General features: G+C 35.2%; 1 protein-coding gene across 1 annotated transcript in view; it reads left to right on the top strand.

Annotated features, from left to right (window-relative positions):
• Window positions 1-24,328, top strand: part of LOC111051876 (midasin-like) — a 629,562-nt gene that overhangs the window by 31,297 nt on the left and 573,937 nt on the right. Inside the window, exons 12-19 of the mRNA XM_039437291.1 lie at window positions 2,330-2,542; window positions 11,323-11,437; window positions 12,826-13,060; window positions 14,775-14,962; window positions 17,577-17,782; window positions 19,623-19,769; window positions 20,221-20,356; window positions 22,861-23,104. Of these exons, the coding sequence (XP_039293225.1) occupies window positions 2,330-2,542; window positions 11,323-11,437; window positions 12,826-13,060; window positions 14,775-14,962; window positions 17,577-17,782; window positions 19,623-19,769; window positions 20,221-20,356; window positions 22,861-23,104 (1,484 nt within the window). The remainder of the gene's footprint in view (window positions 1-2,329; window positions 2,543-11,322; window positions 11,438-12,825; window positions 13,061-14,774; window positions 14,963-17,576; window positions 17,783-19,622; window positions 19,770-20,220; window positions 20,357-22,860; window positions 23,105-24,328) is intronic.

Consider the following 24,328-nt stretch of genomic DNA (forward strand, 5'->3'; position numbering starts at 1 on the left):
ATATCACTATTATATATCATCTAATTTGAAGATAGGATTAATCAGACTATAGAATTATTCATAATCAATCATTCCAGCTGAGCTTTAGTGTTTTCAAGTTTGTGTTTCTTCAATGGTTCCAAATTTTCTTTAATAACTCAATATTATTTGTTACAAGTGGTAATTGAGTGGAATATTTCTAATCAATTTATTAATTCAAGCCATCTAAATTCAAAATTTATAGTTTTCATGTTTATTTTGAACTAGAATTTTGTGAAAATTGTACACGTGAAATTCTAACCTCATCTTGGACTGTGTCACCTTTAAATTTGGAAGAAAAATAGCACAAGGACTACCTTATTATTTTATCTACCAATGTTATTACATTAGTCTCATTTGTATTGCAAAATAAATGAAATGAAATCAGCTGACAAGTGGATTATTCATTGCATGCATTACACAGATGTCTGGCCGTGTCTATTTCTATAAGGTAGGGTTTCAATATTTTTTATGATGTTTGCCCATCAGTGTCAATATTCTCACATTTGAAAAACAAATTTAATAGGTGATTCAAAATAAAATAAAAAATATTAAATTAACTGAATAATGCTGAAGAAATTATGATATTCTTGATTGAAAAAAATAATTTTAAAATAACTTAGTTGAGAAATATTTCTATCAGATAGAAAGATTATCACGGAACTGGATAAATTATCATATGGGATACAAATTCAAACGTGAACTGAGTTTACTAACAATTGAGTTTTTGATCTTGGATAAAACCTTAGACCAGTTATGGAATAGACACGTCCCATTGTATATTCATACTGAAAGTCGATGAAGCCAACATCTACTGCCAAATCCACCCATCTTGACGTTACAACTGTGACGTAACGCATCGTATAAAAATTATAGAAAACTTTTTGGAGTTTGTTGTGTAAGTGTTTGTGATGTTTAACTTGCATTGTTGTTAAACATAGCTTGTTTTCCATAGCAGATTATTATTTATTCATTTATGTAATTATTATTTATGAAAATGGTAATCTGCGCAGCATATTATAATTGCACTGATATTTTTAGGAAAAAAGTGGAATATCTTTTCATGCGTAAGTGGAAATTTATACACATAAATATTGTAAGTTGTAGCTGTAATATTATCCTTGGTTATGATGTAAGTGAACTCATTGCAGCATGACAATAAATTAGTTTTGTAGGCTACCGTACCTTATTATTTTCAAAACACATTATAACTTTGAAGCCGATATCACATAACACATTATAACTTAACCGATATCGTTTTTGCCCGTAGCTAGAAATAACCTAAAAACACCATGAATCTGAAATAGACACAATCTGAAAGTTTTCTATACGATGCGTGACGTCACTGTTGTGACGTCAAGATAGGTGATATGACAGTAGATGTTGGCTTCAGAGGCTAGTCTTCCCAGCGTGTCTATTCTATAACTGGTCTAAGGATAAAACAAATAACAGTTTTTAAGAGTAAATTAAGATTCAACTGTGAATTGTGATTCAACTTAATCAACTAGAACAAGTGACATCAGATACTTGTGGATGAGAAAACTGCTTGAGGTCTACTGTTCACAGAACTATAGTATTTTTTTTTGAATAGGTAGCTCGTTTGAGAGAACACTTCTAATTAATATTCTGGGTTACTATTATGTTATGTTCCGCTGCTTTATCAGCTATCCTATATGGAAGGCAGTGGCAAGGCAGAGAATCGGCAATGCTGTTCTCCTATCCTTCTCCACTAAAATATTCATAACACTTAGCACTCAATTGTTGTAAAGAATGTGTGAAAAACTCCTCCCAAGAATAGAAGGGTTTGCAAGCAGAAGATCAAATAGTGATTTGCCAAACAAAGAGACTGGATAATTTTTTATTGACTCTGGCAACCTATTGTAGACCTTTGTTCCTAAGACGTGATGGGGCTTCTGTACTTCAGTTAATCGTGTACGTTGGGTATCAAGTTGTTGTCTTTGGCGGTGGGTGTTGTATGAATGAATCATACTTCTTGTGTTTTATTTACTCTTATTCCTCTTAAATTTACTCTTATTTAATTTACATGTTTCTGATTCCATTCACAACTCATGGCAACTTTTGTTCATGCTATGTTCAATTTCTATGCCCCTTGAAAAATGAAAATGAAAATGCTTTATTGGCAGAAATATAAAATTACAACATCTTAAAAAATACATAATAGAAGCAATACAAATTTTACAACATAAGTAAATACTATTACAAAATAAAATGCAATGCCAATAATTGAGTATTTGCTTTTTTGGTTAATATTGTGGTAAATATTGCAAATATTTCTGTTTTTATTTCACAGTTCATGGCAATCGCGTTTCGCGCTGACGCGGCCCTCGTGTTGTCTTCTGGAACGACTGGCCGTGTGCCTGTCACGTGGTGAGCCTATCCTGTTGGTGGGGGAGACCGGCACAGGCAAGACAAGCACCCTCCAACTGTTGGCCAGGCAGGCTGGCACCAAACTGGTCGTGCTGAACATGAATCAGCAGAGTGATAGTGCTGACTTACTTGGAGGGTGAGTCACAACACAACTGTAGATTAGAGATAGTTTGAATACAGTAGATGCAAGGTCTATAAATACAGGTCATGACACAATCCCGTGATGCATTGCAAAATCGCCATTTATGGGGTCCTAGTTCATCAATTTTCAAATTTATCAGCTGTTATCATTATGGATTGAACAACATGATGTGTTATTTTGTAATATTGTTCAAGGGATATTGCTTGGCTTTGAATTGTAGAATAAATTGTTCCGACAGAATAATAATATTTAGATTCCAACTAGGAACTGAATTGTTGAGTTTTAAATTTAATTGATCGGGAACTTGAAACTCTTTTTGAAATTGGCCTCGCATATTTCTGTCTTGTGCCAATGCCTTTTGAATCATAATCCTTGAGTTACAAGAATAAGAACAATTTTTAATAATAAATAAATGGATAGTTAAATAATTAATTATTGAAATTTCATTATTAAAAAATTGAAAACCTAAATTCATATTTTATCTGAACTAGAATATTGTTTTTAAAATGCACAATTTTGTTACGAGCAAATTGAATTAGATTGGATTTTCAAATGTACCGCCATAAAGACCCCATAAAATGGCCGCTCCATAAGGAACATGAGTGTCATGACCTGTATTTATAGACCTTCAGTAGATGAAATCACCTCAGCGAAGCTACTTGGTATTGCCATAGAGAAACAATAGCGTAAGTAGATATCCCATGGTAAAGGACGTTTATGTCGCAACTTTTACTGTTATCTCAAGCCGATAGTCCACGTAGTTCTTTCCCGTGAAGCTGTGTGACGCTCGTAGTCTGTCATACTGTGCCGTTCATACACTCTCACCCCAACAACAGTAATCGGCTTGAGATAACAGTAAAAGTTTCAACATAAACGCCCTATATCATGGGATATCTTCTTACGATTGTTTCTCTATGGTATTGCTCTCGATACAAAACTAACATGGACATGCCACATTGGGAACGCGCCAACTAAGCTCCCCGACAGTAAAGTTCCTTTTAAAACCTTTTTCGAGGGGATCTACTGACGGCGTCAAATGAACTCCTGAGAGAGGAGCTTTACTGACGGGGAGCTTGGTTATCGTCTGCGGCTCCGACAACTAGCCCCTCTGAACCAGTAGGGGATTCACTGTCGGGGAGACTAGTTGACGGCAATGGTATATTTTGCCAGGGGATTTACTGACGCCTGTGATCAAAATATCGAGGAGACTAGTTGTCGGGGAGACAGGTTGGCGCCGACCCGCCACATTGACTGGTTATGTGGTCTCCTCAGTAGAGTGGGTTTCCTTATAAGAAGTCTGAGAACTCTTGTTCCTCAGCAATATTTGAGAACGTCCTACTTCGGGTTTTCCCAGAGTTTGATTCAATATGGGCTTATTCTATGGGGCGGAGCAGCCAATACTAGTAGGGTGCTGCTTCTTCAGAAAAAAGTAGTAAGGCTTATGGCCAATACTGACTACCTCGCTCATTGTCGTCCAATATTTGTCTCGATGGAGGTTATGACTGTGTTCAGCCTGTACGTCATGCAACTCCTGGTCAGGGTCAGGGACGAGTTGGATGTTATTGAATGTAGGTCTGAGATACACGGGCATTTCACCAGACAAGCATGTAATCTGAATGTTCCTTTTGTCTTGCTAAAAAAACTTCAAGACCATTATAGAATATTCAATAAGCTGCCAATTCTTGACAATTTGACTTGAAAATTCATTAGAATGGAATCAATACTTTGCTTCAAATTCTCCACTCACAACATTTTCAATAGCTACTGACTGTGCCTTTGCCCTACTGCTAAATTCGAATTCTAGACAATTTGACTTGAAAATTCATAAGAAATAAATCAATACTTTGCTTCAAATTCTCCACTCACAACATTTTCAATTGCTAATGGCTGTCCCTAATCCTAAATTCGAATTCTTGACAATTTGACTTGAAAATTAATGGTTCATTCAGTTGTTTGTTGTCATTTAAAAGAAGATGCTAAACATAACCTATATTATGGAAGTTTGAATAAATTATGAAAATGTTACTTTTGATTTCAACTTAGAGCCTAGATTTATTTATTATTCAATGTAACATTTTCATAATTTATTCAAACTCCCATAATATAGGTTATGTTTAGCATCTTCTTTTAAATTACATCAAACCACTGGTCACCCTTGTCAGCTGGTCCCCAACTCAGACTAAGTTTATAGATTAATTTCATAGATTCTATTATATTCAATTAATTTATATATTTATACATATTTTATACATTCTTTGTAATATATTCAGACAACAGTAAATTAGAAGTTTCCAATTACTATTTCTCTTCACTAAATGTATTAAGTTAGTTATGTTGGCTAACATGTACCAATTTTAATGTTCAATGTTTACCTTGACCTTTTAGCTTTAATCAACTTGAAAATGTGACTGGTGTGGTCACGAAACCTTGGTCGTGTACTAAATAAAACAGTGTAGAATTTGATAACAGATTTGGGTTTTTATTCAATTCATTAGAAAAGAAAAACGAATGAAATCAATACTTTGCTTCAAATTCTCCACTCACAACATTTTCAATTTCAACTGGCTGTCTCTTTATCCTGCTCCTAAAATAATCAATAACATACCTTAAACTATAGTAGAATATTTCAGCTATACACAACAAAGTAACACCCAGAAATATATCCAGGCACGCAGCAGTGAAATCCATCATCTCATCCTTGTTGTAAGGCAGAGTACGAATTTTCGGATAGAAAAAATCATCTCTAAATACAATATGCATGTAGGATTGGTTCACTTTGAAATCAGTTTCGGGGTAGTCTGAATCAATTGATATCACTTTGTATTCAGTTGAGTTACATGAAGGCAGACAACCACAAGAGTAGACACCATTACCGTCATCAGAAGCATAATGGACTTTCATGGACTCATCAAATGCACACGTGATGTTCCTAAATGAACACATGTATGTTGTCTCATTATGTGGCATGAAAAACAGGACACATCCACATTTCTCCAATGCTTTCTTCGTGGAGCATTCTATCAAACAGTTCTGATGTGTGTAGTATTGGAAGTAGTCAAGTTTTTTCCCTGTTGTGCTGTAGCACTGATTGGACGATGGAATGTTGTACAGAAAATCACTGGCAACAGAAGGTTTTTGCAAGATTTGTTCCGGTTCAATATTGATCACTGTAGACCTCTCCTTGAAATGGTGCCATCTCATGAAAGGGTTAGGAAGCTCCCAGGGGCTGTGGATTGCAAAAATCGGATCGACCTTGAATTTAGAAGGAGTTTTACGACCACCAACAGGATTTGAGAGCTTGATATGAATTCTTGTATCTTCCACTAGAGACGGATATGACTCATTGAAGAAAGCTCCCACTATTCTGATTAAAGGAAACCCATTTATTGTATCATCATTGTATTGATAACTGTGATTGGAAAACTGAATGTCACGTCCAAGATCTGGGAATCTCCAACTTCTACGGAAAAAATTTCGCACTGTGTTTCTTCTATATATTTTCGAAGGTGGAAGGATGTTGCAAGTTTGACAGAGTCCCCTGTCGGTATGTGTTACAAAGCAAAACGTGTCATTCTTCACTCGTAGAGCACCAAACATTTTGTTGACTTGGCTTTCAAGAAATGAGTCAGGAACCCTCGATCTCTTCTCATCAATCATTAAGAATTTAATGAAAAAAGCAGGGATGAAAGATCTGGATTTGAGGATTCTGTCATTGTTAATTAACATGCTCAACCTATATTGTTCTCCAGATTGTAACTGGCAAATCGAGAACGCTGGTTTTGGTAGAGTAGATACATGAACCGGAGTGCTTGCTATTTCTAGCGTGATCGGTGCCTTCTGCCATTTTGATATTTTCATTCGGAGGATCCCAACCAGCGAAATGATGAAACTTATTAGAACAATACACCAAAATAGTCGTTCAATCCAGTGCCTATTGTGATCTCCAATGTACTTCAAACCATGAAGAGATGTATTGCCAAACAAGTTTCTCAAATGAGGACTGATCTTCTTTCTCTTCAGTTTTCCACTTGCTCCAGGAACATTCATCCTTGTTGCACAATTATACGAAATCCAGCTCACACTTTTAAAAGTGGACCTAGGTATCGTAATGGAATTTGAGACTGAGGTCTCTGGTGGGTCCAACTGTGTTTTCTACCTGAAGGTAGACATTGCAACAGGTTGATGGGATCGGAAAGGGTTGTCCTATTCAACCCTTCAGTTTGTTCTTCCTTCATCCTCTTTCTACTTCTCTATAATAGTTAAAAAGTTTGACCATTTTATTGATTTTGAGCCTTCCTTGTTGCTGTTGACTATAGAGCGCACGTTTCTTAGCGAGTAGATATTTTATGAACCCATGAGACGTCTGTACTAGTCATATTATTCAACCCCGTACTGGCCGGTATAAAACTGTTATAAAATTACACTACAAACTTTCATTACACCACAAAATTCTTATTTCGAATCAAATACTTGAATTTCAGTACCTAGCTTTTAAGTTCATTTGCTATCAAACTGAGTCAATTGCTTGACTAAAACATGACTCTCTCTTAAAGGAAACAATCCATTTGTAAATCTTATATTAAAATTGTATTATTTGTGTATTTTAGCTACAATATTCACCTATTATTTAGGGGAGCTTCAATTTTTTTCGTGAAAATAAATAATGATTCGCTTACAGTCCTCACTGATGAAAAATCAACTCAAAAGCTTAGTTAGTAATTGTCATAATCGGAATATAAATAATTATATTTTTTACGTAAGCTGTGTAATTTCGTATCAATGACTAAAGATAGAATAGGGGGGGGGGCTTTGTAATAACACTAGTAATTATTAATTATTAATTAGTAGGTAATAATTATTATCATGGTCCTCAAACTCCTAAATCCATAGGTCCACTTGCCAATAGGCATGTGTAGCCTAGTACTCTACATTACTCCAAATCGTGCTCTCTTTAGATGACAAATTATTGCCTTAGGGTCCAACTTTCATACTAGCCACCAACAATGGGCATTCATAGACCTAGGAACAATAGCTGACCCTTTTTAACAACCTGTTGCCCTGTCCACTACGGGTAGAAAATAAACTTAGACCCATCACAGACCTTGAAGCCGAATTTGAAATGTCACTATAAAATAACAGTAGACCTTCACACATCAACTCACAAATATCATATGCGAAAAACGAGGTTTTTAATCCTAATTTTATTCACATTCTGCGTCATTTCAAACCTCTATCTTTATTCCATTTATCTTCCACCATAGATCCTGGCTGATAAGGGTACACAACGATTCTTCCTTCAGGGTCTCCTATAATCGAAGTTGAAATCTAATCTAAATGGAAAATTCTCATTTGAATTTTCAATAAAGTGAAAATTTCTCAAAATATTATCATAATTATAATATAGACACATCATTGAATCGGTTTCCTATAATTGAAGTTGCAATCTAATCTAAATGGAAAATCCTCATTTGAATTTTCAATGAAGTAGAAATTTCTCAAAATATCATCATGATTATAGACACATCATTAATGGGTTTCCTTTCATTGAAGTTGCAATCTAATCTGAATGGAAAATTCTCATTTGAATTTCCACGAAGTGGAAATTTCTCAAAATATTATCATGATTATATATATATATATTATATATATATATATTATATATATATATATATATATATATATATATACATCAGTAAATAAATACATATAGCTACATCATTATATAGATATATAGTATACATGATTATATATAAAAACACTTCATTGACATGGGCTACTTTTTAAATTAATAAAACAAAATAAAATCTTATAGCACCCTTTATTTTTAAAAAAACTTTAAAATGGTTTAACAACTAGTTTCGGTGATATTACACCATCGTCAGGTTAAACCATTTTAAAGTTTTTTTAAATAAAGGGTGCTATAAGATTTAATTTGGTTTTATTAATGATTATATATACTATAATATCATTGAGATATAGTAGATTCAATTACCTCTTTTGTCTACATCCTACTTGAACTGTTGATATAAATATCTTGTAAATAATTAATTAAAATAAAATGAATTAATTATTTACAGGATATGGTAGACTGATAAGTTGCTGATAATAGCTGAAATAATTGCTGAGGGGGAATTTCTGAGCAGAGATGGCGTGATCTAATCATTATATTTGAATTGAGATTAAAATTTCGAAAAATTAGTCTGAACTCAAGTTGTGACGTTCGTGACTTATTCTCGTTTTCCACATTCTCATAAACAAATAATCGAGAATATCATCAGACTAAACATTCTGATTTAAAATTTCAAAAAATATAATAAGAGTAAACTCTTTAATAAAATGTAGACGCCTATAAGTGCAACAATTTACTGTATTGATCAATAAATTACTGGTACTCCGACTACAAATAATTATCTGTCATGATATGATTTAACAAATAGCTCAATAATAATATGTTGAATCAATCTGACGGTTCAGTTAATTATTTATCTACAAATTGTTAAAAACCGATGGGTCAACGTTGTGGATCTAAAATAACTATAGTGCTGTCGAATGATAGACAAGGATAGCAACACCAATGTTGATCAAATACTGCCATTATAACGTGGACCTTACTATAGAACAAGAACAGCCACAACATGATACAGTATCATCTCAACTTGATACACTCGCTATCTGCTTTGTCGAATGATAGACAAGGAAAGCAACACCAAAGTTAATCAAATACTGCCATTATAACGTGGAGCTCAATATAGATCAAGAACAACCACAACATGATACAGTATCAACACAATATGATACAGTATCATCTCAACTTGATTTGATACATTCGCTATCTGCTTTGTCGAATGATAGACAAGGATAGCAACACCAGTGTTAATATCAAATACTGCCATTATAACGTGGACATCAGTATTGAACAAGAACAACCACAACATGATACTGTATCAACACAATAAGATACAGTATCATCTCAACTTGATACACTATGATTTGATACATTCGCTATCTGTTTTGTCGAATGATAGACAAGGATAACAACACCAATGTTAATCAATACTGCAATTTGTAGACCTCAATATAGAAAAAGAACAACCATTACATGATACATTATCAACACAATAAGATACAGTATCATCTCAACTTGATACACTATGATTTGATACACTCGCTATCTGCTTTGTCGAATGATAGACAAGGATGGCAACACCAATGTTGATCAAATACTGCCTTTATAAAGTGGACTTCACTATGGCCTACAATAGGATTTTCTTCTCTACCCTACTTCAATCTAATTCTAAGGGCCGGTTTCCGAGCACGGTATCTATAAGTTCTGGACTTAGAGAGTCCATGATAGAATATAATAGAATAAGTTAATTCACCAATAAATACATTTCAATGTGCATTAGGTGTCGTCAAGAATAAAATCCTAGCTATAAAACTAACTGAAAATTCGATGAGCCGATTCATTCACACACATAATCATTACACAAAATAAGTATTTATCACATCCACAGGCAAATTCAAAATTCTTCTACATTATACAATGGGTTCTCTGTTAGCAGCCTCTTAACTTGTGTTTTAAAACAGGCTTGATTCATATTTCTCACACTAACAGGCAGCTTATTGAATGCCTTAAGGTTGTGTATTGACAGGTCCAGGTACTATTTTATTGTTGGGTTGCCTCCTCCTTGGGTGGTTCCGGCTGAGGGACAGGCGCCACTTGGTTCACCTACATCATCCCCCACAAGCTGCATATAACAGGGACAGCCCTCACCCCCGTACCGCCCCAATTGCCATTCCTTGTATCTCCAGGAGCAATGTTATCTCAGGGAACGCAAGCTGCTAACTTACGCCTCCGGTATGCACAGTTGATGCTTGAGGTTCCCTTAGACCAGTTATAGAATAGACACGCTGGGAAGTCTATCCTCTGAAGCCAACATCTACTGCCATATCGCCATATCGTGACGTCATCATCGGATAGAAAACTTTTCTGTAGTTTGTTTACAATGTTTTCCATAGCAGATTGTGTCTATTTCAAATGAAAGTAGATTATTATTCATAAAAATGAACATAATCTGCTATGGAAAACAATGTAAACAAACTCTACAGAAAAGTTTTCTGTTGACGTCACGATATGGCAGTAGATGTTGGCTTCAGAGGCTAGACTTCCCAGCGTGTCTATTCTATAACTGGTCTAAGGAGGTTCCCACTGGAACCGTATTCAATCGATCCGTTCGGCCGTTGGATCGGACGAATCTGCCGGTCGTTAATTCGGCCGAATTTGGTCGTCCATTGCAACTGTTTACGTCAGTCTAATTCAGTAGTTGGCTCAACTATTGAATATTGAATTAACTACTATCATAGCCACCAAAATTTTTCATAAACAATGATTATATTGAGATTTTGAAAATTGAATAAACGAATATCCACTAAATTAGTTATTCATTACAATAATCTTGCCTTCCTTTGAACACTACGACGATGATATCTTTTGTCTCGCATATCTCACAATGGAACATGCTCTTAAACCAAACTTATCAACTTTTCATTGTCCATAGTTACAAATTCATAAAACAGAACAACTTCAAAAACAAAAAAGAGAAGAGTAAGGAGGAGGAAAAGAATATATTTTAGGTTATTTACTTATATTACTTGTACATTACATTTGTGCTTTTTATTAATATAGTCGCTTTATAACAAATATCTCAGATTCTTGATTTTCAGTTTCGTTTTTATAAGGATTATTGTAATAATGATGCTTTTTCCATTCGTAGGTACAAACCAGTCGACATGAAGCACATAATGGCACCTATTCGCGACCAATTTGAAACCAACTTCAGAGCGTTCTTCAATGTTGAACAGAACATAAAGTTTCTCGAGCACATTTCGGTGAGTATGGTTGTCAATTACTATGTTTCTTGTATTGCAGGCCCTGGGCCATAAATGGGCAGACTGCGCTTTTACCTGGGCGTCAAATTTTTGAAGGCGCAAATAAGAAATGATAATTTAGAAATGATAATTATCATTGATAATTATATAAATGATAAGAATTGTAATACCCCCTAAAAATATTTGACATAAGATTTTCAATAGAAAAATCTTTGTGGTTTATGAACTCACAGCTAGCGCACAAGTTTAACTTTGCTGGCTGTGCCAAATCATTTATTATAATTTACATTTTTAATATGCATTTTGTATGTATCATTAATGTTTTGTAACTATGTAATTTTCTATGTAAAAATACATAGAACAGAACATGTCAATATTATCCAGGCTAGCGGAAATGTAAAATGTAAATGGTAAGAAACATGATAATTTATAAACTGATATCTTATGAACTATTAGCTTTTGAAAATTTAACTGATATTTTTAAATACCATACTCTCTGCTCTTGTTCAAAAGGATCACAGAAAAAGGCCATACCACAAGTTGCGAACAAAATTTATGCCTCCTACCCTAATGACAATAGAAGTCAATTTGAAAATAAACGTCTGCACTTAAAAATGTATGGAGAACAGTCTACTAAGTTTTAGCATAGATAAACAATAGCGTAAGTAGATATCCCATGGTATAGGGCGTTAATGTCGCAACTTTTACTGTTATCTCAAGCCGATTACTGTTGATTATCGTCTAATTGTATTGTTTTGTTGGGGTGAGAGTGTATAAACGGCACAATATGAGAGACTACCTGTGTCACACAGCTTTACGGAAAAGAATTACATGAACTATCAGCTTGAGATAACAGTAAAAGTTGCGACATAAAGGCCCTATACCATGGGATATCTACTCACGCTATTGTTTATCTATGGTTTTAGTCAGATTTCAGTTCTCTTATTTATATTTGATTCTATATTTTTTTTAATTGTGTAGAAGGCTTTCCTTTTCAGCCATATCTCTAAAACTATTTCGAATTTTCTCAAAATGAATGAATTCAGGGCTACTTTCTTTTATTTATAAAATAAAATTGCAGTACCCTTTAGAATTAATAAAATAATATTCTTATTTCCAATTTATTTGTATTCTTATTCTATTATTTTATTAATTTAAAAGGCCAGTATAACTCTATTTTATAAATAATTTGAATTTATTTACAGGGACGTTGTGGGACCTGGTATGTAATTTATTGAAAAGGTTGAGACTCAAATGAAGATGGCTATTGTGTGTCTTGGATAGTCTATTGTAGGGTATATCAATATTTTTCTTATTTCTTGTGTTGTGTGAATATCAGTGTATGAAATAATTATTAGAATCGTATTCTGAAATGTAATTTTTTTTAGACATGTTTCAACGCCGGCCGTTGGCCCACTCTGCTCCGGCTGATGAAGCACAGCCAATCGGCGGCCGTAGGGCGGCTGCAGGCGGGCGAAGGGGGCGGGGCCAAGTCGGCGCTGCTCGCTGATTGGCTCAAGATGGGCGACACACTCTATCGGCTAGAACAGCAACTGAAGCAGGGGCATGCCGCTCTCGCGTTTTCGTTTATTGAGGGAGCTTTGGTCAAGGCGCTTAAATCGGGTGAGTAGATTATTAATTATTGGTAAATCATAGATTTGTAATTGGGTATTTATGAAGCTGTTAGGCTGGACACTAATTGACGTTAAGTTTTTGTGTCTTCATTATCATATTCATTAATTCTGTATCAGTGAAAACTGTGAAAAAGTAGCAATAAATAAAGCTTTTAACTTTGGATATTTGTTCAAAAATAACAATCATATTGTTGATTTTTCGGAAAGGCACAACTGTATCAAGCCCAAATCTTATTAAGCACTGCTTTAAGAGAAACTGTGTGTCTAACAACATATATTCATACAATATTCATTTTGTGTATACTAGAATCAATTATGTTAGATTGCATCATAGAGATACAATTAAAAAAAGCCGATTTTTTTTCACCTCAAGCCGATTACTGTCGACTACTGTTTATTATTACAGTTTTTGTCGGATGAGAATGTAAAGAACGGCTCAGTATTAAGCCGGGTCCAAACGCTCAAGTTTACCATCAGTCTTATGCTCAAAAGACGGATCGTTTGGTTCAAGCAAAAGATTGATGTAAAATTGCGTCCCAACACATCTGTCTTATGTCGTCCGTTTTCCTATTTTTGTGTTCACAAGCTCAGTTCTTGATATGTATATTTATTTATTTTATTCAATCATTCAGAATTATACAACCTACAGAAAAGTGCCACAGGCTAACTTACGCCCAAAACGGTTCCAATTCTAATTTTTACAACAGTCCAAAGTAGCTAGAGGTTATGTGTCACTTCAATATGACTTGTGATATGTTTCACTGAGGCTGTATTGTATACGGTTGACATAGATATCCGGTAGATGAGTAATAACTATATCGTATTTTTTCGCTGATTCAACTGGATAATGCTATATTTAACAACATAATGACAAAAATATTACTGTTAATCGCTAAATGGCTTTGTTTACATATCTCGAGACACAGTGATTGTAAATGGATTGAAATTTTGTAGATAGTATTCTTATCAACAATATAGTACATCTTAATATATCATGATAGTAAATCATAATATCAATATCAAATTCTGAGAGTATCATGAGAATCAAGAAAGAAAAAAGGGTAGAATGGCGTTTTATACAATCGATAAAAAAACTTGCTTATTTTCAAGTACTCGCGAGGCATTTTATTAATTTGAGGGCGCTGAATCCGAATCTGAAATCACAATTTCCCTATCTCCATTTTCACGCGATTTAGGTTTTGGTGGATAGGCAAAAGACGGACGGTTTGATGGAAAAAGATTCCTGGCCGATACATTTTAAGTTTGACGACTTAAGCTTGAAGACCGTCCGATCCGTTTTACCGTCCAGACGCAACGACTTACATGCTCCGACTTTTGCTTGAGCACAAGACTGAAGCTAAACTTGAGCGTCTGGACCGGGCTTTAGAGACTACCAGTGTCACCAAAAGTAGTACGGGGGTACTGGGACTATCAGCTCGAGTTAACATTGCAAATTGGAACATAAACGCCCTATACCATGATATATCTTCTTGTGCTTTATTTCCTCTATGGTCTATTTTAAATTTATCACCAGCATGCTATTTCTTCTATCAACTACATTTGGACTGTTGTATAAATTAGGATTGGAACCGTTTTGGGCTTATAAGCCTGTGGTACTTTTCTGTAAGTTGTGTAATTCTGAATGATTGAATAAATAAATAAATTATTACTATTTGATTTACGAGTTTGTAATGTTTTTGCAGGCTATTGGGTGCTTCTGGACGAGATCAACTTGGCCGCGGCGGAGACACTGCAGTGCCTGTGCAGTCTTCTGGAGGGAGAGAGAGGGTCGGTCACCCTGTTGGAACAAGGACAGCTCACTCAAGTGCCGAGGCATCCCGAGTTCAGGCTGATGGCTGCTATGAATCCGGCCACTGATGTCGGCAAAAAGGTAACAACATGGCAAATAATCTGCAGTCACATAAAATAGGTACAACTCAACACAATCCAGAGAATTTTCTGGGAGCTGAGAGACAATGTAAACAAACACTGTATAGTACGGGAATAAAATGGTAACAATAACCATTGTTTCGCAGAATTTTACTGAAAGAGAGTAAGAGAATTATGAAACTTTAAAATCCAGTTTTATTGAAAATGAGAAGGAAGCTTTGAAAATTGTTAACACTTTATCAAACATGCGCGTGTGATTGAGATTTTTGGAGCAGAAAAATCGATTCTGATATGTATGCTCAGTTGCACAAAAGCCTGTTAAATTTTAATCATGATTAAATGCTACGAGTATCAATGACGTTTTTGAAAAGAAGGCTCTCTTTTTTTTATTATTTTATTGATTCAATGATATAAAATTAATATGTAAAATAATTTTGGTGGAGGATCAACAGGCACAACCCAAAACTGATAGGTTCTCGTGGCATTTGATCTTGGTTATTAACAGGCTTTTGTGCAACCGAAACACAGTGTGAATGTGAATAAATTAACCTTCCGGTAGTCGCGCCCTACTCAATCACACAAGCAGTCGCATGTTGTATTTTTTACATCATCCAATTTTCTAATTGTTATGTACTCTGTTTACTGTCAAAACATATTAATTAATTGTATAATTACTTTTTCCATCTTCATGGATTATTTTAAGCCTATGAACATTTGGATGATTACCATTTCATAGCCCAATAAGGTACACCAAGCAAAGCCATCAATTCTGTGTTATTGGTTCGTTTACAGTTCCCGTATACAGTCCTTCCCTATCTTATGCACAGTGCGACTAATCACTGTGGCGACTAAATGGCACCTAAAGACTGAACCATTGCTCGGTTGATACTGCAACTCAGTGGAGTGATGGGGGGAAAGTTTTGGAATGCATAGGTGACACCACCCCATTCAAAAGTTTGTGCAGCAAAAAACTGACACTGTTGTACTTTCTACTGCCGGAAGATTAAGGCATTTTAAAACTGTTATTTACGAGTCAAGCACTTAAAATCAGATGTATTTATTTTATTTTAAAAGTTCACAAAGACTACAGTCAAAGTCCAGAACAGTCTTCATGAGCCTACAATTCAAATCTGGCTTATATCGATAAATAATTGAAGTTGTAACTAAATAATACAAAAATAATTGAGTAATCATGTTCGACACAAAGTATAAACTAATTATAAAATAAATCAGTATCAGATAAGAAGTAATATGAAATGATATTTATTGAAGATATGTATATTTCATTTCATTCTATCCATTGACCTCCTACAAAAGAGGTATATGGATTTGTCAAATTTATACCACAAGAAAATGTGTGCTATCCTCTTAAACCTCCAACTTGGGGTTTGTAATATTCATTGAATTCATCAACTGAATATGCACCAATTGACAGCAGCTTCCTTCTCAATAAAATTCTAAATATCCTCCCTGATAATTCAAGTGAGATGGCAACAGGTTGTACATTCGAATACCTGAGCTCCGTACACCTCGTTCATACATGCTACTCCGGTGCGCATTCTCTCTTAAGTTACTTCTGTATCTGGTCGAGTATCTATGAAATGCTTCACCTGTGTTTAATTCGTGAATATGTTTTTTATGAAGCAGATTGTTTCAAAAATATATTATGCTTGGGAGTGGAAGAATTTCAAGATAATAAATAATAATAATATCGAGTGACCTGGCTGGCTCAGGTCTGGTGTCAGAGTTTTCAGGTCGCAACTGATCAATTTCAGGGCCTCTGACATGACCTAACGATTGCTTTTTAGGCAGCCGGGACCGATGGTTTAACGTGTTCATCCGAAACAATATAAAATAATAATGTAAACAATTTCAAGATATCTTAATCTTAAGTAGGGCCAACAACTTCGTAATGATCCCTCAATCAATTCAATTCAATCCAGTTTATTTCCAAAAAACATAATACACGAATAAGAAATACAATATACAACATATTTTGGAATCCCCCTACTAGACTATCCATCTGTGTGTAGGGGGGGAGTTCCACTTTATACATAATAAGCTTAATCTGCTCATAGAAGTAAATAATAGAGAATACACTTATATTATGGATGTATTATTATTATTCTGATTATAAAATAGATAATATATTGTGCTGATGTATATTTAAGAATGAGTATGTAGGAATATGTATGTAGGAATAAGTATACTTAATACCTTGATTGATTAAAAGAATAAATAAAGAAGAAAAACAATATTTTTTGAAGACCGCAGTGGCAGGGATTCCAGATATTTTTAGAATCTATGTTCAAAATTTGGAGATCCAAATCATTCCCGTTTTCCAGTATGCAATCCACAAGTTGACATGTTTTGATGCGAACAAACGAACACACGAACAAAACAACCCTACTCTCTCTTATTATATAGATGATACCATAATATAAACAGATCTTGGTTTCGTGGCTTTACCGGCCACATCTTCAGCTGTTTGTTTACAACTAACTTACTGTCTACACAAGAGAAAATGGCGGAGGAGGAAGAGAATAGTGTTTGATTTTGTTGAGATCATTAAATGAATTAGGAATCTTTTTAGCATTCAATTTCTATGTTTGTAGGAACTGGCAGCCGGCATTCGGAACCGGTTCACCGAACTGTTCGTGGATGAGGTGGTGGATCGCACCGACCTGTGCCTCCTGGTCAAGGTCTACCTACCTGACCTGTCCCCGCCCCGGGTCGACTCCATCGTTCGCTTCTACCTGCAGGCCAGGCAGGAGGCCATCCGCGTACTGGCTGATACCAGCGGACATAAGCCGCACTACAGGTCAGTTAGTAACATAATATATGAGCCGGTGAGAGGAAAAGTGGTGTAAGTTCTGTTAATGTTGTTAAAAAATTGACATGCCTTTATATTATCCACTATGCCTTAATCGTATCAGCTGATCTGTTACATAGATATTTTCCACTGCCACCTAGATCTATATATATAAAAGCGAAATGGCACTCACTCACTGACTGACTGACTCACTCACTCACTCACTCGCATAACTAGAAATCTACCAGACCAAAAACGTTCAAATTTGGTAGGTATGTTCAGTTGGCCCTTTAGAGGCGCACTAAGAAATCTTTCGGCAATATTTTAACTCTAAGGGTTATTTTTAAGGGTTTAAAGTTCGTCTTTTAGCATGTATATTCTTCTTCTCCCAATCTCTCAATTATAATTGAAATTTCCATATCATATGTTACTATAGAACTATAATCTAGATAGAGTACCTCTTCGAAACAGTTGTTAACTGGCAACTAAATTAATAATTTTGTCAGGTTGGCATTAAGTTGAGTTGACTTTGTTAGGTTGGCACCAAGTTGAAGATTTAAATGCATATATCGCGGAAAAATTGATTGGGCACTGCTACTTCAATCCTGGGAATATTATATTACTAGCAGTCAGGCTCACTTCGCTCGCCATATCCGTTTAGCCAGCCGTTTGGTCTGGACCCCCGACTGGATTGTCCTAATATATGATAAAAATGCCCAAAAGAAAAATACAGGCGAGCGAAGCGAGCCTGCTGATCTCATTCTTGGATGATCCAGTCGGGGGTCCAGGGGGAGGAGCCCCCTGGCTAGACAGATATGGCGAGCGAAGCGAGCCTGACGGCTAGTACCGTATATAAACGATTATTAGTTACTTCACTTTTCCACGTCACAGAATGACACTTCAGGGTTCAATACAAGTCAATCAAAAATTGACTTCAAATTTTTGACTTAGACCACTTTGCCTCTCACCTTTTCCCCTTATGTTCTTTCATAAACCAGAAACACACAATATGAACGGACATTGTTATGAAATATCTAGAGAAAAGTTTTCTATAATAAAGCTGGGGTTTCGTTTGAGCGTAAATGCCGTCGTCGACCACGACAGGGTGAGGATCTCAGATTGTATAGATTTCAATTTGTCTAAATAACCTAAAATATTTGTTCAATTATGTTCTAATTGGGGGAGGTCGAGTTTATACTTCGTTATACTTTTACAAGGCAATATGTTTATATTATTATGAATGATTAATTCTTGAATAATAAACACAAATAATGAAAAGTTATTTAATCAGCGGTTTTAGCACACTTGAAATTTGGATAGTATGAATGTCAGCAACGCTTGTTGTCGTCGACTGAGGAAGTTTACGCACAAACGAAAATGCACCCTAAGGTCCACGTTATAATGGCAGTGTTATTAGCAATGGTATTGCTATCCTTGTCTATCATTCAATAAAGCGGATAGCGCTATCTCTTTCTCGCTTTGCTCTGTTGCCAGATAGTCTTTTAACAATTCAGAATGAATAATTAATCAACAAAATATTTCATCTTTATTATGAAAATTATTGAAAAATATAATTCCTTGTCTAATGAAATATAATTGATTATTTTAAACGAGAATGAACAGTTAATATTACATTAATAAACCTGTATCAGCTACCATCTATAGAAGACATTGACAAGACTGAGGATCGGCAACGTTTCCCTCCTATCTTTCTCCACTGCCATTATAACGTGGACCTCACTATAGAAAAATGAAGTTATTAAGTACGAATACAGAAAAGTTACTGCTAAATAAAATTATTTGAATGACAGCCTACTAATAATTTGTACTATTTTTGTTTATTTTCCAGTTTGAGAACACTGTGTAGAGCTCTGATGGTGGCAGCTAAAGACCAATGTGGTTCGGTGCAGCGCTCTCTTTACGAGGCTCTCTGTCTCAGCTTTCTCACACAACTCGATTCCTCATCACACAAGTATCTGCAATCCATGATAGCCGAGTAAGTATCCAACAAAATCAGTTATTTCCTTTATGCCGCATCCACATGTTGGCCCAATGAAGACCAATGTCGACCAGCACCAGTGTGTGGATGAGTGGTTTGCCAGCGCTGGCCTTCATTGGCCTTCGTAAGGAATTGCACCTTTACCAGGCTGGGCCAGCGACTGGGCCAACATGTTACTGTGGCATTAAACATGAATACAAAGAATCAATCAATCAATCAAATTTATTTCCAATCAAAATACAGTAAACATAAATATAAATTACATTTTATGGAAAGATTAGCATCCGCAAAGAAAGAATCTGAGCGCTTTGAAAAAAGAAAGGCTCACATTCGAAATTACAGGAGATATCTCTTCATAGGTATAAGGTTGAGTTGTAGGGGAGTTTGAAAGTATTCTAATTAATATTTTTCCTCTTGAGAAAGTGATTTATTTTGTTGTATTTTTCAGAGCTGTTGTTGGTAAAGAGGATATAAAAAGTTTGCTGAACCAGAAAATCCCAGAGCCGACACCTGTCAACACTCACATCAACTTCGTTGGCTATTGGGTGGCCAAAGGTCCTTCTGAGCCCAACATCTCATCTAAGGTGAGCTTCCAACCGCACAAAAATAGTCCGATGGAAATTGGAACAGATGTCTTCAACGTTACCAAATAAGAGTTGATCAACGTTGTCCACAACTGATCATAACTAAGAATTGATTGACCGAGCGAAGTGAGGTCCAAGATTTAAGTCTACGGTTTTGCATTTCTCTTTATGTTTCTATGTTCCGCATTTACGGCGAAAAGCGGTAATAGATTTTCATGAAATTTGACAGGTATGTTCCTTTTTTTTAATTGCGCGTCGACGTATATACAAGGTTTTTTGAAATTTTGCATTCAAAGGATAATATAAAATGAAAAAGGAGCCTCCTTCAAACGCCAATATTAGAGTAAAAATCTGGTGTGGCGCACTCACACAACTTTCCTTGCCGTTATGAAAATTAATCACTTGGCGCTAGTGTAAACGCGCATCTCAAGTCAAAGATCTGAGCCAGCTGGTGACAGTTCAATAACGCTGGATACACACGAGATCTGCTATCTCTTCATAGTGAATGATTCAATAGAATCAACAGTTGCCAAAAGTTTTCAATTGAATAATTACATTTTCTCAAATTTTGATCTTATTTAATCACATTTTCTCGATTTTCGAGTTTATTTTTAATTTTAGGTGAAAATGTTACTGGACATTAATTGAAGAGATTTCCATGCTCAATTTTTTCCACTCGAAATGTTTCGTTTAAATTATATCTGAGACCTGATAATTGGAAATCTAAAATCGTACTTTGCATAGATGGGGCGGAGCTCCTGAATTTTTTACAGATATGGGACTTGTGGCAGTTGATAAAGCTTATCAATGACTATTTTAGGTATAAATTTGATCAAAATCGTTGGAGCCGTTTTCGAGAAAATCGCGAAAAACCCTGTTTTTGACAACATTTTCTCCATTTTAGCCGCCATTTTGAATTGCATTTGATCGAAATTGTTCGTGTCGGATCCTTATATTGTAAGGACCTTGAGTTCCAAATTTCAAGTCATTCCGTTAATTGGGAGATGAGATATCGTGTACACAGACGCACATACACACACACACACACACACACACACACACACACACACACACACACACACACACACACACACACACACACACACACACACGTACAGACCAATACCCGAAAACCACTTTTTTGGACTCAGGGGACCTTGAAACGTATAGAAATTCAGAAATTGGGATACCTTAATTTTTTTCGGAAAGCAATACTTTCCTTACCTATGGTAAATAGGGCAAGAAAAGTAAAAATCAGACTTTAGAATAATTATTCATCATAAATCAGCTGACAAGTGATTACACAGATGTGTGGAGAAGCCAGTCTATTGCTGTATTTCCATAAGGTCTATAGTTTCTGATTTACTCGAATTACCGGGATAATCTCTTATCAATAATATCACTTCACTTATATGGACTTCTTTTGTTCAAATTAATAAAAATCAATATAAAAACTTGTAGTACCCTTTATTAAAATCTTTAAAATATTTTAACGACTAGTTTAGACTATAGGTCATTTTCAAGTTGAACTTGAACTTTTATTAATTTTTTGTTATCAATGTATTATATTTAATTTATCCCCATTTATTATGTGGTTTCTCATTTGCAGTTCATAGCGACAGAGAGCGTGAAACGCTATCTTGAATTTGTGGGAGAATCTGTTATTCCTTATCTATAGTGAGGTCCACGTTATAATGGCAGTGGAGAAAGATAGGAGAACAACGTTCTATGTTGCCGATCCTCTGTCTTGTCAATGCCTTCCATAGACGGTAGCTGATACAGGTTTATTGATGTAATATTAACTGTTCATTCTCGTTCAAAATAATCAATTATATTTTATTAAGCAAGACATTATATTTTTCTATTATATCATAATGAATTTACATAATTAAGATGAAATATTTTGTTAATCAATTATTAGTTCTACATTGTTAAAAGACGATCTGGCAACAGAGCAAAGCGAGAAAGAGATAGCACTATCCGCTTTGTTGAATGATAGACAAGGATAGCAATACCATTGCTAATCAAACACTGCCATTATAACGTGGACTTCACTATAGTCATATCTCTTTCATCCCTATTCAGGCGACATTTATAGATAGAAATAGAAATCTTTATTACTCATAAGGGACATGCCCTATACAAAGAGTTGCACACAAACATCAATAATATAGTATATTTCGCACCTAGAGCAGAAAATGAGATTTTTCCGGCTCGAAATCGGTTTTCAAGTCCGAGGCCGTAGGCCGAGGACTAGAAAAGATGACTTATTAACTACGGCCTTCCATGTTAGCAGCAAGAAAGAGTACGTTTTCCGGTCTAGGCCGGAAAGAAACCCTTTTCTGACGTCAGACGAGAGTCGTCTGCAAACAAGGTCTTTCAGATCTACGTAGGGACTGGAAAACAGCTGCTTTCTGTGCAGTGTGGCGAAAAATATATAAATTTCAACAATTATCAAAATAGAGTATTTATAAATAAATAATTTATGGTTTTCCAATTTGCAGTATATAGTGACAGCCAGCGTGAAACGCAACCTTCACGACGTGGTGCGTGTAGTATCTCTGAGCTCCGACCCCGTGCTGATCCAAGGTGACACATCAGTGGGCAAAACGTCACTCGTCACCTACCTGGCTGATGCGTCAGGCAACACCTGCACGCGTATCAACAACCACGAGCACACAGATCTGCAGGAGTATATCGGCGCATACGCCCCGGATCCCGTTAGCGGCAAGCTTGTCTTCAAAGAAGGTTGGTAGTATGAGATACATTTCAAAATGTTAACATTTATTATAAATAACAACGAAGCTTTTCATTCAACTTTATAGATGAAAAAATCACACGCGATTCAATTAAAAGTATAGAATATTGGATTGATCAAAATGAATTCTTTAAACTAGTGGTATAAAGTATAATGTTGTATACAAATAATTGTTACTAAAAACAGTGAGCGATGGGCATGTATACTCTTGAACCAGGCTTGTAATTGTCCCAAGTCACATTACAGGAACTTCTTTTTATTGTATCAGTTCATTTGTTTTTCTTTAAGAAAGTTTCACTGTCATGATGGCCTCAAGATGTCACAGTGATTAATTAGATTAAAATTTTCATCATAGTATAGTATGTATAGTATTTTCAAGTATTTTTTTTTTTTGCTGTGAGCCTGTGCGTTTTTTTTAGTATAATAGGTATAGCTTCATTAGCATTATTAATTTTTTTTTTGTAATTTCTTCGTTAGCATTATCAATTGTATATTAATTCATATACTGACCTGAATTGATACAGAATAAATAAACTGCAACTCACTGCCAACACACAAGGAATCTTATGTTGGCAGTGCCAAGTATTACAGTCATATTATTGATGCACTTAAGTTACAATCAATGTTATTTATATTGTATTGTAAAAATATGTATTTGTAATTTTTGGCAATAAATTCAATTCAATTCAATTCAACCATTCAAACAAGGGTTTTATATTTATAAGATAACATAATTGACCGAGCGAAGTGAGGTCTAAGATTCAAGTCAACGATTTTGGGACTCCTCTTAATGTTTAAATGTTTATATGTTTTTATGTTGCGCATTTACGGCGAAACGCAGTAATAGATTTTCATGAAATTTGACAGGTATGTTCCTTTTTAAATTGCGCGTCGACGTATATACAAGGTTTTTGGAAATTTTGCATTTCAAGGATAATATGAAAGGAAAAAGGAGCCTCCTTCATACGCCAATATTACTGTAAAAATCAGACTATAGAATTATTAATCATAAATCAGCTGTCTAGTGGACTATAATACTACCCGTTCAAAAACATCGAACATCTTGAAAATGTATCTTTCCATCAACGTTGTAGACAGTTGCAGCCAGACCTGATAACAGCGCTCACACTCACATTCCGGGACGACACGTGACGGTACGATAGGACAGAAAGCGCTATATTTATTTAGGATTTTTTCTAGACATTTTAAATTGA

The sequence above is a fragment of the Nilaparvata lugens genome, chromosome 11, assembly GCF_014356525.2.
Source record: "Nilaparvata lugens isolate BPH chromosome 11, ASM1435652v1, whole genome shotgun sequence".
Lineage (NCBI taxonomy): Eukaryota > Metazoa > Arthropoda > Insecta > Hemiptera > Delphacidae > Nilaparvata > Nilaparvata lugens.